The sequence below is a fragment of the Opisthocomus hoazin genome, chromosome 3 (genome assembly GCF_030867145.1).
Source record: "Opisthocomus hoazin isolate bOpiHoa1 chromosome 3, bOpiHoa1.hap1, whole genome shotgun sequence".
In the NCBI taxonomy this organism is placed as follows: domain Eukaryota; kingdom Metazoa; phylum Chordata; class Aves; order Opisthocomiformes; family Opisthocomidae; genus Opisthocomus; species Opisthocomus hoazin.
This window is the reverse complement of record NC_134416.1, coordinates 27,449,056-27,463,516: the sequence shown is the minus strand read 5'-3', so window position 1 is coordinate 27,463,516 and position 14,461 is coordinate 27,449,056. Positions and strand designations below refer to the sequence as shown.

Here is a 14,461-nt window from a genome sequence, read left to right as displayed (position 1 = left end):
GATTATTTTTGTTGTTCTTTTGGTAAAATGACACTTCACTGTGAAGAATTTTTCCTGTCTTGATCTCAAGTTAGGGAACATTTGAAGAGTTAAGGAGAATAGCTTAATATTCTTGTATTGCTAAAACTATTGTATTAACTTGCCGTTTATGAAAAGACTCATAATGACCTATGAAAGGCTAGCAGTTTGTGCTGGTTATCATATGAGCTGGGCCTGATGACTCCAGAAATTTTGTATGTGTAGTTTTTTGGGGGATTTGTTTATTGTTGGGTTTTGGGTTTTTTTGTTCTGGTGGTTTTTGGATTCTGGAAATGTGGTTTAATCCTTTCACTCTTTCTGTGTCTTAATTCTGCATTGCACAGCTGGCATTTCAGCTGACATCTTATGAATGTGTGCCTGGTGGGTCGTCGCCCCTTCTTGGGAGCTGATCAGACAGATCTCCCAAAAATGTTGTGAGTTGCCTCTTCTGTTTCTGTTGACGGATCTGTGCTTGTAAGTGCCTGTACGCTAATGTACGCAACATGGGGAATAAATACAAGGATTTAGAGATCTGTGTGCAGTTGCAGGGCTGTGACCTTTTTGGGATCGTGGAGATGACTGGAAAGCTGCAATGGATGGATATAGGCTTTTTAGGAAGGACAGTCTGGGAAGAAAAAGAGATGGACTTGACCATTATGTGAGAGGACAGCTGGAGTGCTTGGAGTTCTGCCTGGGGATGAATGATGAGTCAACTGAGAGCTTATCAATAAGGATTAAAGAGCAGACCAAGGTGGGTGACATTGTAGTGGCTGTCTGCTATGGGCCACATGGTCAGGAAAAACGAGTAGATGAGGCCTTGACAGCTAGAAGTAGCTTCTCATTCACAGGTCTTGATGCTCTTGGTGGATTTTAACCATCCCAATATCTGCTGGAGGGTCACCACAGCAGGTTATAAGAAATGGAGGAGATTCCTGACACAGGCAGTAGAGAAGCCAGCAAGAAGAGGTGCTCTGCTGGACCTCATACAAGCAAGAAAGGGCTGGTTGTGGTATGAACGTCAAAGGCAGCCTTGGCTGCAGTGACGATGAGATAAAGGAGTTCACGATCCTAAGAGCAGGGCAAAAAGTAAGATCACAGTACTAGACTTCAGGAGAAAAGACTTTGTCCACTTCAAAGATCTGCTTGATGAAAGTCCTGTGGGATAAGGCCCCGGAAGAAGGAAGACGATCCCAAGAAAGCTTCTTAATATTCAAGTGTCGCCCATTCCAAGCTCAGGAACAGTCCCTCTCAATAAGCAGGAGGGCAAGTGAAGATGCCAGGAGGCCTGCATGGATGAACAAGGAGCTCCTGGCAAAACTCAGACATAAAAAGGAAGCGTACAGAAGGTAGAAACAGGGATAGGTGACCTAGGAGGAATATAGAGATGCTGCGTGAGCATGCAGGAATGGGTTTGGGAAAGCCAATGCCCACTTGGAGCTGAATCTAACAAGGAATGTGAAGGGCAACAAGAAGACCTTCCATAAGGACATAAGCAGCAAATGAAAGACTAGGGAAAAGGTGGGCCTGCTGAGTGGGCAGGGGACCTGGTGGCACAAGATGTGGAAAATGCTGGGGAACTGAATACCTTCTTCACCTCAGTTTTTGTTGGTATAACCAGCGCTCAGAAATCTCAGGTCCTGGACACCAGGGGAAAAGTTTGGAACAAGGAAGCGTTACACTTGGTGAAGAGGGTCAGGCCAGGGAATACTTGAGAAAACTGGACATCCATAGGTTCATGGGCCCTGGTGGAATGCACTCGAGTACTGAGGGAGCTGGCTGATGTCATTGCAAGGCTGTTCTCAATAATCTTTCAAAGATTATAGCCATCAGCAGAGGTACCTGAGAACTGGAAGAGAGCAAACGTCACACCTAGCTTCAAAAAGCACAGGAAGGATGACCCAGGGAACTACAGGCTGGTAAGTCTCACCTCAGTCATGAAGATACAGAACAACTCATCCTGGAAATAATTTTGAGGGATGTGAAGGACAAGAACGTGTCTGGAAGTAGTCAGCATGAATTTACCAAGGGGGAGATCATGCTTGACCAACCTCGTAACCTTCCATGATGAAATGCCTAGCTTAGTAAATGAGGGGAGAGCAATGGATGGTGTCTACCTTGACATTAATAAGGCTTTTGACACTGTCTCCCATAAGATCTTGGGGAAGCTGATGAAATATGGACTGGAGGAGCAGACAGTGAGGTGGATTGAAAATGGGCTCAACAGCCGAGCTGAGGGGATTGTTACCATTGGTACAAAGTCCAGTTGGCAGCCAGTAACTAGACCTGAGCCTCAGAGGTCAATATTCGGTCCAGTATTTTTCAATATCTTCTTTAATGATCTGGATGCTTGGACAGAGAGCACCCTCCACAGGTTTGTAGATAATACAAAGTTAGGAGGAGTGGCTGGTACAGCAGGTGGTTGTGCAGATGTTCAGAGGGACCTCGACAGGCTGGAGAAATGGGGTGACAGGAACCTCATGAAGTTCAGCAAGGGGAAATGAAGAGTCCTGCACCTGATGAGGAACAAGCCCATGCACCAGTACATGCTGGGGGCTGCCCAGCTGGAAAGCAGCTTTTCAGAAAAGAATCTGGGGGTCCTGGTGAATACAAAGTTGAACGAGCCGGCAGTGTACATTTGTGGCAAAGGCCAACAGCCTGGTGGGCTGCATTAGGAGGAATGTTGCCAGTGGTTTGAGGGAAGTGATCCTTCCCCACTGCTCAGCGCTGGTAAGGCCACACATGGAGTATTGTGTCCCATTTCTGGGCTCCCCTGTACAAGAGAGAGATATTTAAGGAGTTGGAGCATCTTCCATACGAGGAGTGGCTGAGGGAGCTGGGACTGTTGAGCCTAGAGAAGAAAAGGCTTGGAGGGATCTCGTCGGTGGGTATAAATACCTGATGGGAGGGTGCAAAGAGGATGGAGACAGGCTCTTTTCAGTGGTGCCCAGCGACAGGACAAGGGGCAATGGACACAAACTGAAGCAGAGGAAGTTCCAGCTGAACATGAGGAAGAACTTCTTCAAAATGAGGGTGATGGAAACAGGTTGCCCAGAGAGGTTGTGGATTCTCCTTCTCTGGAGATATTCAAGACGCGCCTGGACAAGGTCCTGTGCAGCCTGCTGTAGGTGACCCTGCTTCGGCAGGGGGCTTGGACTAGATGACCCACAGAGGTCCGTTCCAACCCCTACTGTTCTGTGATTCTGTGATCTACGGTATGGAATATTTCCATTGGCCAGCTTGGCTGTTGCTTTCAGTTTAGGAATGGGGATTGGCCAGGGGGCAGGAGGCTCTTCTGCTCTTCCCCTTTTCCAGGAGTTTGAATCCTCTCTTGGCTGGGAGTTCCAACTTTTCCGGTGGTTCGATCTTTTTTGGTAGTTTGGCAAAATTTGCAAAATCTGCGAGTTCTGGGTTCTGTGATTGCTGCTTGGGGACTGGCTGCGAATCAGTCATCGGGTGGTGAGAAAAACTGTATTGCATATAGTTTGTTTTGCATATTCGTTATCATTATTATTAATAATATTAGTATTTCCTTTGTTGTCCTGTTAAACTGTCTTTATCTCAACCCATGAGTTTCCCCTTTTGTCCATTTATCCTCCCCATCCCGCTGGGAGTGAGCGAGTGGCTGTCAGCTCCTAATTGCCAGGTGCCAGGTTAAACCACGACAGATGGATAAACTATAAAGTGTTAACAAAATAACTCTTGGTACTCAACACAGGATCAGCACCCTTGGCATTCCACCTCTCTACCTTGCTGCTGAAGTCAGTCCTTAAGAGATACACCAATTAATAAGAAATTGTGTTTCTCTGGTAGTCATGGTTTTATGCAATGAAAAAAGTCTTACTTTCTTCCTGGGGGCACTGGATCTAAATGGCTCTGACATCTTTCTAGTGCAATAGAAAGTGCTTTCCTCATTATGAAGTTAGAGATCAAGGAGCACTTTTATTTATGAATGATTTAAGGAATTTTTTTTGTCCAGATGTTTTGTGTGAAGACATTTGATTTGGCACTTATGGCAAATCCTGCTTCTAAAAGAAAGGAGATGCAAAGCTCCTCCTGGATGGGAACAGCCCTGGGTTTTGATTCAGTGAAGGATGTGATTGTTTAAAGAGATGCAGCATTCCCAGGATGTTTCTGAAGACCACAATAAAGATTGTGTCCAGTGGCCTAAGTATCTTTTTCATTTGCTTTCAATAGTTGTGTCTCCAAGTTGCGTTTACTTTCCTGCCAGTTCTGATCAAAGCATTTTCATGATAAACTAATTTCTTTTCATTTTGGTCTGTCTGCCAATCCAAATAACAAAAAGTATTGCTGATAGCCATATGATTTTTTTTAAAATTTTTTTTCTTTCTTTTTGTCTCTTCAGCAGACCATCTGTGGAAAAGAAAAAAGAAGACAATATGAAGTACATATTCTTAATGTTTTTCATGAATTTATTATCACAGTGTGATGGGAAATCTTTGAGAAGAGATGACAGTTACCCAAAAACATTTGAAGACATTAAAACTGAGATAGCTGGCTATACTGATATTGCTAAAGCTATTATTGATCTTGCTGTTTATGGAAAAGCTCAAAACAGATCCTATGAGAGATTAGCAGTTTTTGCCGATACCGTAGGACCTAGAATCAGTGGTTCAAAAAATCTGGATGCAGCCATCAAGTATATGTTCAGTGCCCTGCAGGAAGACGGACTGGAAAATGTGCATCTGGAGCCTGTGAAGGTACCACACTGGGAAAGAGGAGAAGAGTTCGCAATGATGCTGGAACCAAGGAATCACAGCATGGCTATTTTGGGACTTGGGAGCAGTGTTGCAACTCCTCCAGAAGGTAACTCTCCCTTTTGGAATTAAGTATCACTTACTTTTTAGTGCCAAACTGTATTACACCCCTACATCTTCTCTCAATGGATGAACAGATGTTTTCTTCCTGCTATAATAGTTCTGCAAGACAAGATGCTATTTTTGGGGGACTTTTCTGTGTGGCGTGGTTATGAATGATGCAGTTCGCTTTAATTCAGTTTAGATGAGCCAGCCTGTAAAATTACAGTTGATTCCGGAACTCTCCATTAAATCTATACCCTTTTGTTTAACACTGCTGAGCCTCATTTGCAAAGATTCTGCTCTTCCACTGAGGCTGGTGGTCAGCTTGTTCTTGTGATCTGTGGTTTTCCAGCCCTTCTTTCGTGTTTTGGCCAGAGAAGTTCTCCATGAGGTGTTGAGTTGACATGCGATTTCTGCTCTTGTTGCTGTGCCCTGTCCTGCCAAGCTCAGCACTTCACTCTGGCAAAAACAAGACACCAGGAAGAAGAGGAGAATCTCATGCTGAGCTTGGAAAGTGCCAGCCCCTTGCTACGTGTGGCAATTGGTATCTCTTTGTCCATTCCTTCTGCCCACCTCCTCCCTCTTCTGTCCACTCGCTGTCTCATGCTCACCTTGGCTCACTGGTTCTGAACTGTGTGTTGACATGTAGTGGATCATGTGTGATACGTTACTTTGGGAACAAGAAGGATTGTTAGCTGGGCTCAGCAAATTTCAGGTGTTTTGAGCCCCAAAATATTAGCTTGCTTGCAAATGGAATGATTTATAAGATTCTCTTTTTGTACATATTGATGTGAGACTTCCTCAGGGTTGCTATTTTAAGGCTGGATGACAACCTTCTTCTGTGACTGCTTTCCATAAATAACAATAGACTTATTCCTAGACTGCTTCAAAAGCATTCTTATTCGTTTATGAGAAAATAAATTTAGTTCAGGAAATAAAAAGTGACATGATACTCGTAATTTTGGGGGGGAATTGTAAATTTTTGTGATAGTGAACTTTCTGTTTGAAGTAAAACAAATAACGTATGAAAGCTATTTTGTTTAGAAAAAAATATATAGTCCTTCAAAACACAACAAAGTAAAACTGGGGAATTTAAGATATGTTTGGAATAAATCTCACTTGGTTTGGGAAGCTGCTACTGTAAATTTTATCTGAGATATTTCTGTCATATTGAGGTAAAGACATGCCTAAAATGCAAAACAACTAAAACCATTAATAATACCTGTTTATATCATGATATGTCTAAGGCTTAGTGCTTTGATAGGAGAGTATTTACAGCAGAGGTTAAACCTGCAAGTTACTTGCTATCCTTTCCAGTCCTATTCCAAGCTTCCTAAAAAGGAAGCTAAAATTGAAATGGCGTTTTTGGTGTTGAGCAAATGTTACTGAACCTGCAATTTAATCTTGATGAACATCTTCACACCCCGAGAAGTCTGTTTTTTGCTTCCCTTCCTTAGCTGAGTAGTTATTTGCACTTGCCTGGTCTTACTCTTAGGTTTTCCTGTTTTCATTTAGAGAGATACTGAATTTACATGTTTAAAAATGCTCACAGAGGCTAATTGTGTCCTTCTTTTTCATCTGTAAAGATCATCATATACTGATGACTGAATGGTCAGGCTAGTACCTGTCTTGGAAGATAAGATTGTATTATCCATCACTGGTTTATACAGAGTAACGTTCAAAAAACCCACATTATTCTTACTCACCTTTTTACTTTCCTCTGATATGTGCCATGTTTCTGAAGAGGTGCGGTGTGGGTGCTAGAAGACTGCATGGCAATGAGATCTCTCACAGAAGAGCGTGCAGTTTCTCACACTTGGTGGAATCATTTTGATTAAATTACCTTCTGACATAAAATCTATCCCACTCTTCGTGGCTGTTACAATTTCTGCTGGTCTCATCTTACTCTGTGCAAGCTGTGACAGGTTTTCGTGCTTGAGGAGGTTATGAGGGGTAGCTGGTCCCTCATGAGCTCTTGGCTCTTGTTCTTCCAATCGCTGGACCGCTGCCTGGCTGACGGAAACGCCTGGTGAGAGCCGCTCGTCACCAGCCGCTCTGGGCAGGAGAATTGCAAGGTGTGCTGCTCAGCAAAACGCCTGTCCTAAAACTCACACTCATCCCAAGCATGGAATAAAAAATGTGTGGTTAGACTATTAAAACCACTGCCTCATCACGTCTGAGGAATTCATTCCCAGATCTGCTCCCTCTGCTCTAACCAGTGATTGTCACCATGCCCTGTTCCTGAGAAAAAGGGTTAGGCAGCTGCCCTAAATCACATCGGAAATATTTGAGCAATTTCCCTCAGTGAGGGAATATGGGCAGTTCTGGTTTGTCTTGCTTTAGCCAGCAAGCTGTGGGAATGTGAGTCATTCTGTAATCAAAATAATTCAACTCAATATGAGATGCTTGATGCTGATCCTCCTGGCATTGCTGTTGCCACAGGGGATCAAGCCGGGGAGGTCTGCTGCTGCCGTGCCGAGCTTTGCCAGAGGGACACGTTAAAGGCTGAGGACTGACTTTCCAGTGTCAGCTCCATGAGTCTGGCCATTGGTGCCTGGGTTCTGCCCAGAGGCAGAGACAGCCTTCAGAGCTGCCTCTAAAGTGGACTGTGCAGGTGATCCCTGAAGGTGTTTGGTATTAGCTTCATAGTTATAATGTGCTTGAAATCTGTGTTGCTGTCAGGATACGTTTTGGACCCTTCAGTTTACAAACCACTGTCTCTGTAGAGCCCCAGCAGGTCCCTTCCTTGGCACTACTGATGCCTACTTAGAGCCAGAGGACAGCACTGGCTGGACTTTTTGTCTTTTAAGGTCTGGGGATGGGATTAAGACAAGAGGGGGTGAGGTGACTCCCACATCCCAGCAGGATGTACGGGAGACCATTTCTTGCTTTCTCATCCTCTGATATGTCCTGTATTCGTCCCTTCCCATTATGTGCCCTCAGGCTTGAGACCTGATGAGCTAAGAAGATAGGAAGCATTGGCAGAAACTTAAAACATTGCTTCTCTCTGGATGTGCTTCATGCTTCATGCTGGACTTGGTGGCCCCTGGTGCCTCAGAGCTTCTCCTGGAGCTCAGCTCCTTGAGCTAGTGCTCTGAAGGGCTCTTTATTAGCATGGCAATAGCCTAACAGCAGTTAGAAACCTGGCTTTGGATGCTGGAAATTCAGGGCTTATTTTCCCTTCTGTCCATGGAAATTCAAACCAGTGTTTCCTAAGAGTGACCCAACAGCCAGAGCACATGCTGAGGCTGCTCACTTTCCATTTCGGCATATGCCATGCAAGTGTGTGGAAAAAAATCCGAGATCCTTCAGGACAGGAACAAGAAGCCCTAATTAGTAGCAGTATTTTAGCAGTGGAGCCCAAGCCATCATTGACTCTGGGATACAAGGAGTGTCTCTTCCTACAGGTCTTCTATCTAACCTGTGCTTATGGGGTTGAAAACTTTGTGGGATGGGCATAGAGCTTTGCCCGTTTATTGGATTTGCTGGGATTTGCCCACTTTGGCTTAGATACGAGTTTGGCATAGAGCTGGTTGGCTCACTTGAGGTTAGAACAGTTCTGATAATGTACAGGAGGCTTTCTGGTACCTTGTGATCTTGTGGATAAAGTCTACGTTTTCCAATTTTCTTCCTCAGGACTGGGCAACATGCCAGGATGTCATGTTTCCAGATTCAGTCTGATTTACACAGCAAAAAGGGGAAGCACAAAAAAGGTTGGATATTTTATTGAAGAGGAAAAAAAAACATTTTCCCTGTCAGTGTATCCCAAGATTTGAAGGTGTTAGGTTAAAGAGGAAGTTTTCACTTCCTTTGATCTCCTTTAGAAGGAGGGAGTAACTTTCATGCCTGTCTTAGCGACAGGCAGAGGAGAAGCAAGAAAGAGTGACCTGGATTTGAGAAGTCAGTAGAGACTGAAAATGGTCACCACTGCGAAGAAATGGATTCCTAGGTAACAAACAGGATTGAATGTTAGAAAGTGCTCAGTTTAGGGAGCTGACAAAGTGGAGGTTTACCTTATTTAGTTAAAGTCCTTGTCTCATGTCCAGTCTTTCAACATTGGGAAAACACACAGATATATATAGAGAGTCTGTGTTGATTTCTGTAGTACTGATTATATCCCCCAAATTCTGAGGAAAATAGACGTAATTGTTGCTTTGAGAATCCCATAATTGAAGGAAAGTAGTAGTTCAGCAGATGTTTGACCATAAAGTATCAGAGAATGCATATTTTTTGCATGTGTTTTAAAATACACTTTTTTTTTCCTGAGGAGTGACCCTGCCCTTTCATTTGTTTGTTGCAGCAAAACTGAAATAATATAAATATGAAGATGATATATTGGCAGAATTTTTTCTAGTTTTTGTGTTGAAGTCGTAGGCTTTTTTGTTTATCAACAACATTTCGTCCAGTCTTGCTCTTATAGAAGGTGGTGGGAGTTTTGCCACTTAGATAATACGAAAACGATTCCAGCCTGTTATTTACAGAATGAGGATAATTTGTGTCTCAGAGCAGTTGAAGACATGTGCTGTGCTGTAGGCTCGCAGTCTTTTTAAGCCAGGGATGCTGCTGAAAGAAGTGGTCTGGCCCCAGTCCCGACTGATGTATTTTTCCCCAGTGTTGACCCTCCTTTTTTGTTTCTCAGTGGTGAAGTGGATTAGGGCATTCATCTAGATTAACAAAATGCCAACAAAAAAGTTAAATTTAATGTGTGTCAGAGGAACTACCCTTGAGTTGGCAGCATTTTGGATGACCACTGATGTACTGGGAGTGAAGTAGATCATTCTGGAGGGAGTTGGGTACCCGCTTCGATGAGGGGGTCAGTGCTGAAAACAGGCATTGGAGAGAGTTGTAGGCATGAGAGCACAGTGAACGGCAAAGCACTTCTGTGTTCACTGGATCCCTCTTTTTCTATGTGTGAGGAGCTATTGATTCACATCTTGAGACCATGAGCCTCAGTACTGGGTGCCTGGATTGTTTATTATTACTTAGAGCAGCGCTTCTTGCGGTATGATAATTATGCTACTGTTTTTCTTGGAATGTAAAAGATGATGTCCATGAAGGACCTCAGATGCTGTGGTGTTCAGTGACCCAGTGTCTGGGCCAAAAGTTAGTTCAGTGGCATTTCAAAGATTTTGAGAGTAGGAGTAGCTGTGTGGCTTTGAGGGGGACATGCTGTCTGGGAAGGACTTGAGTTCCAGTCACTGCTTTAATGAATGTTGAAATGAACTGTAGGGATTGGCAACAGAAAAAAAAAAAAAGGGTTTTTCCGGTCTTGACACTTTTCAGTGTTGCTGAGTTGAGGGTGGGTGCCTCAAAGATGGTAAGCCCGGGCTGAAGCTACTGCCTCACACTAATGGAGGCAGGATTTGAACATGATTTTCTACATATGTGGGGAATGCACGTGCAGCTGGGAGGCAGTGCCACCTCCCCTCCCAGGGGACAGCCTGCAGTGACTGACACTGACTTGCTAAGGGGGAAATGGCTGCCCTTGGTGCTCCCCGCCCTGGGCACCTGTACGCTCTGAAACTGGCTTTTCTGGGTCCAGTTCTTGAGTGCCTGATTCTCCCCAGACATTGATAGCAAGCCTGTGTCTATGCAGGGCTGTTTCTGGTGGAATCAGACCTGTTCCCCTGCTCTTCTGGCATCCAAGGGTTTGTGCTCAGGGTCAAATCCAGCCCCCTTGCTGCTGGGATTTACTGCTGCTCAGTAAGCTGCATGTTTTTGAAACCTAACCATTCTAATGCGATCCAGCTCTTGCTGGAAATTGTAAGTCATATTGGTAAAAAATGTAACTATTACATAGTCTTTATTTTGTGTGTTCTTCTTAAAGAATGGAGTAATACGTTTAGTCTCTGTGCTATGCATCAGAGCTGAATAGCTACATACTCTTTTGGGCAACTCTCCTGTGCGATTTTAATTTCAGAAAGTAATTCTCTTTGCTGTTCCATAGAGGAGGTGAGGTCACATTTTCCAGAAGTATACTCAGATTTTACAAAGTCTTTCTTCCTGATAGAAGCAGCCTTCTTTGTTTCACAGTTCCCCTAAAATATTTAATCTTTTCTTCATATTATAGTTCTTGTATCAATACATATTGATATGTGTTGATAGAGCAAATGTGTTTCTAGATGTTAAAGTATTTTGAATTTTCAGTACATGCTAATAATTTTTGAGTGAGGAAAAAAAAGTGGTGATAAGAATCTTTCATTTGCTTCAGCCTGACACCAAGCCTTAATTGCATGAGTTCATTATGGACCCAGAATTTGGGTTTGTTTTTCTGAAAATCTTGTTGAATTATGTGGTGCATTGGAGGAAAGCTAAACTAATTCCTGGAGAGAGCTGAAAAGCAACGTGTTTTTAAGAGAGGTAAGATCGAAGTTGAGGGGAAAAATATTTTCTGGGCTGCTTTTAGAGGATGCTGAACCTAAATAGGATATAATGCCAGGTCCGGAATCTTAGTTAGCTTTCAAGAATAGATTTGCGTTTTCCCTCTGCTTCCTAAAGCTTTCTTTTCTTTGGCCTGTCTCAACAACTACCTTTCTTCAATGTCTCCAGGCATATATATCTACTTTTTCACTGTTGCATGCTTCATCTTCTTGTACCTTCATCCAGGAGTGTTGATCCTGGCACATGCTCTGGTTCTGTACAGGGTGATGGGGCATCCAGGATCCAAGACTGCCATTTTTACAGGAGAACTGCACGTCCCAGCTGCTAAATTAAAACTTCGAATGTGGACCTCTTTCCTGTGACCCATGCAGAAAAATTTCTAGGTTCTTCATAACTGTGTGAAAGTAGCTACCTTGCAGACAGGCACAAGACAGTGCATGTGGGCCATTCCTGAAAGAAGTAGAGGCATGGTACATTTACCCTGGGGAGATGTTCAAGTCTGAAGGACAAGTGGATTAGCCAGGTTAAGGTCAGAAAAGCTCGGGGCTACCATCTGCATGGGCTTAGGGTTGGCATGGAACACGGTATACCTTGATGCAGCATCTTCCAGGCTAAATCAGCTTTGTGGGAGAGCTGAGGTGGAAATGGAGACATCTGAGAATTGGCAGCCATCCACTAGACAAGACACAAGGGAATCAACATGGTTTGATGTTGCTGGGTTGCGAGGCAGGGCTGTGATTATCAGGTAGGCTTCATTCACTGCTTTCATGGTGTATTGCTGCTGCTACTGTGTCTTATTCCTACCATGAAGAAGTGTCTTGGTTTCCTTGTCCTGGTGTCCTTATGCCTGGTTCTGATGAATGGGAAGGTAGTATTCTGTCTCTCTCTTGCTCTCATGAATGCAGAGGCCAGGATGTGTTTCGGATACATTCTTCCTCAATTTCAAAATTTGCACCAGTACCAGAATAGTTAGATGTATTGTTGTCTTTTTGTGTTGATATTTCGGGCAGTATTTTATGCTTAGGATGAAAAAAAATTAAACATATAACACACAGGGAGGTTTAGCGGAGACATAGTTGATGTAGTTTCCAGCTTTGTTGTGTCTAGACCTAAAAATACTGTATTGTAATTGTTTTACACAAAAATTGCCTTGCCTATCAGATTATTTATTTGACAGTGGCAGCATCAGTGCATGTGTATCAGCAGCATCACTGTTGTGTAGTGTGATTTGTAAGAGAAATCATAATTCTTCTGTTAACTCAGTGTGCAGTAAATTTAGTTTGGAAGGTATGTAGGGGCGAGTTATTCACTGGCTGCTACTGAAAAAAGTTATTGTCAGATTAATGATGGCTGCATTTGGTTTTGTAACTAGATCTTCAGGGGACTGTTGCTGTTACCTGGATGACAAAAATGAGACTGAGGGGAAAAAAAGAAAAGAGTAAGGCCGTAACTGAGTAATCAGGAAATCAGTATCCAGTATGCAAATGATATTTCTTTCTGGCTTTGCTAACTTCTGCTTTTAATACAGCATTTGATTGAACTAATCAGGCTGAATTTCTGTGTGTCCGAGATGAGCGTTTCTAGGATAGTAATAAATAAAAACCAGTGGAGAGTGGGTTCCCAAATCTCAGGAATTCCTGACACTCGATATGGTAAGGTCTTGCCATGTCTTGCGCTGTTGTGGCCAAGAACAGCAACAATATTCTGTCTGAAGTATCCTTGATGTTTTAATAGAGGTTCATTGATTTTTAAAATCTGATAATAGGGTGGATTTTCCTTTTTTTTTCCTTACTCTTCTCTGAAACCTGTTACTAACACAGACAGATTCATAGCTCCAGATACTAAAATGGCTTAGATGTTTGTTGCTTTTCGTCTTGGGGAGAAGTTCTCTCATGGGGAATTCCCTTTGAACTGATCTACTTCTGGCGTGCTTGCTGTCAGGTAAGCAGGTGCTAGGAGGTGACTCTCCAGACAGAATTGTTCGTGCCAAGAATCAGACTTGCTCACTGGCCCAATGCAACAGTATGTATAATGTTTCACATGATCAGAATAGTCTTCAGCTTCATATAGTCAGCCAAGTTTTTCATGTTCATTATTCTGTCTTCTACGCTTCATGCCCTTTACTTAGCTGATTCCCCAAATGCTCCATATTTGTCTCTTGGACTGCATGGGTTATATAATCTTTATATCTTTCTTAAGTAAGCAAGCAATCCGACTTTCTCTTTATATGGGTTTTCTGAAGACTTCTGTTCAATGATGCACAGCCAAGCTCTGGATCAGATAGTGATAGGAGTAAGAAAGAGATAGAACAGCTCTTGGCATGGGAAGCAGAGCCATGAGGCACTGAATTGGTAGGAGATGCTAGGGGTAGAGGTTGGTTAATTTGCTTAAAGGCTGGGTAAGGGGAGGCATTTCCCATTTTGAAAAGGAATAACTCATTCCCCTTGAACCGTTAAACTGTTGCAGTTTTTGTTTCATTTCTCACTTTGCGCAGGTGGTTTGTGTGTGTGTCTCCACATATTTATTTAAGATGACCATTGCTCTAGTCAATTCAATAGATGAGACTGAAATGATATAAAATGGGACTAAAATACAAAAGAGGTGTTGAATTAGTCAGAAGTTACAAGAGAGTAAATTTTTATTTAGTTATGGAAAGCACTGTGATAATGCTTTATGTATACCGTGCTGTCATTAAGTTAAACTTGCAGAGAGAACCTTTGTTTTTTTTTGTCAAAGGATGGCTTTATTTAGCTTGTTTGGGAACATTCATAAGTAGAGATACTGGGCTGGAGTTTGCAGCTCTGCGTTCTTTTCCTTAGCTTCAATTCCCACAAAGCTCACTGTACAAACTCCTGATGCCTGTCATCTAGGGAGGGCCATAAATGTACTTTTCCATGGTATTTCTTAGGCATTATAGATAGTTGCTAGCTGTCTGTAGCATTCTTTAAAAATTTTCCAGAGTTGGCGTTTGCTCATTAATGCAGTAATGCCAAGAAGTGTTACACTCCTCGCTTCCCTTGATGAACAGTCACTAATACAACGTGTGCCCTTATGGTGCCTGCTGCACAGTCCAAATGGAGCACTGGGGAGAGCTAATATGAAATACGGATTGCAGTATCAACCTACTGAGACCATGACTTTTCTTGTGGAAAATGAAATTTTGCAGATACCTGGCTTTATTTGCAGTGGCACGGTTCCATACCCAGAACGATCCTGTCGCTGGGATGCTCCTCAGGTAGGCAGCT

The 14,461-nt window shown here is 43.0% G+C and overlaps 1 protein-coding gene across 5 annotated transcripts in view; it reads left to right on the top strand.

The window, feature by feature from the left end:
- Positions 1–14,461, top strand: part of CPQ (carboxypeptidase Q) — a 171,690-nt gene that overhangs the window by 16,917 nt on the left and 140,312 nt on the right. For 4 of the 5 annotated variants that reach the window (XM_075415818.1, XM_075415820.1, XM_075415817.1 and 1 more), the window contains one exon: positions 4,382–4,842. In XM_075415818.1, coding sequence (XP_075271933.1) covers positions 4,416–4,842 — 427 coding nt within the window. In that variant the 5' untranslated portion in view covers positions 4,382–4,415. The remainder of the gene's footprint in view (positions 1–4,381; positions 4,843–14,461) is intronic. The other variant, XM_075415821.1, reaches the window with a different exon arrangement.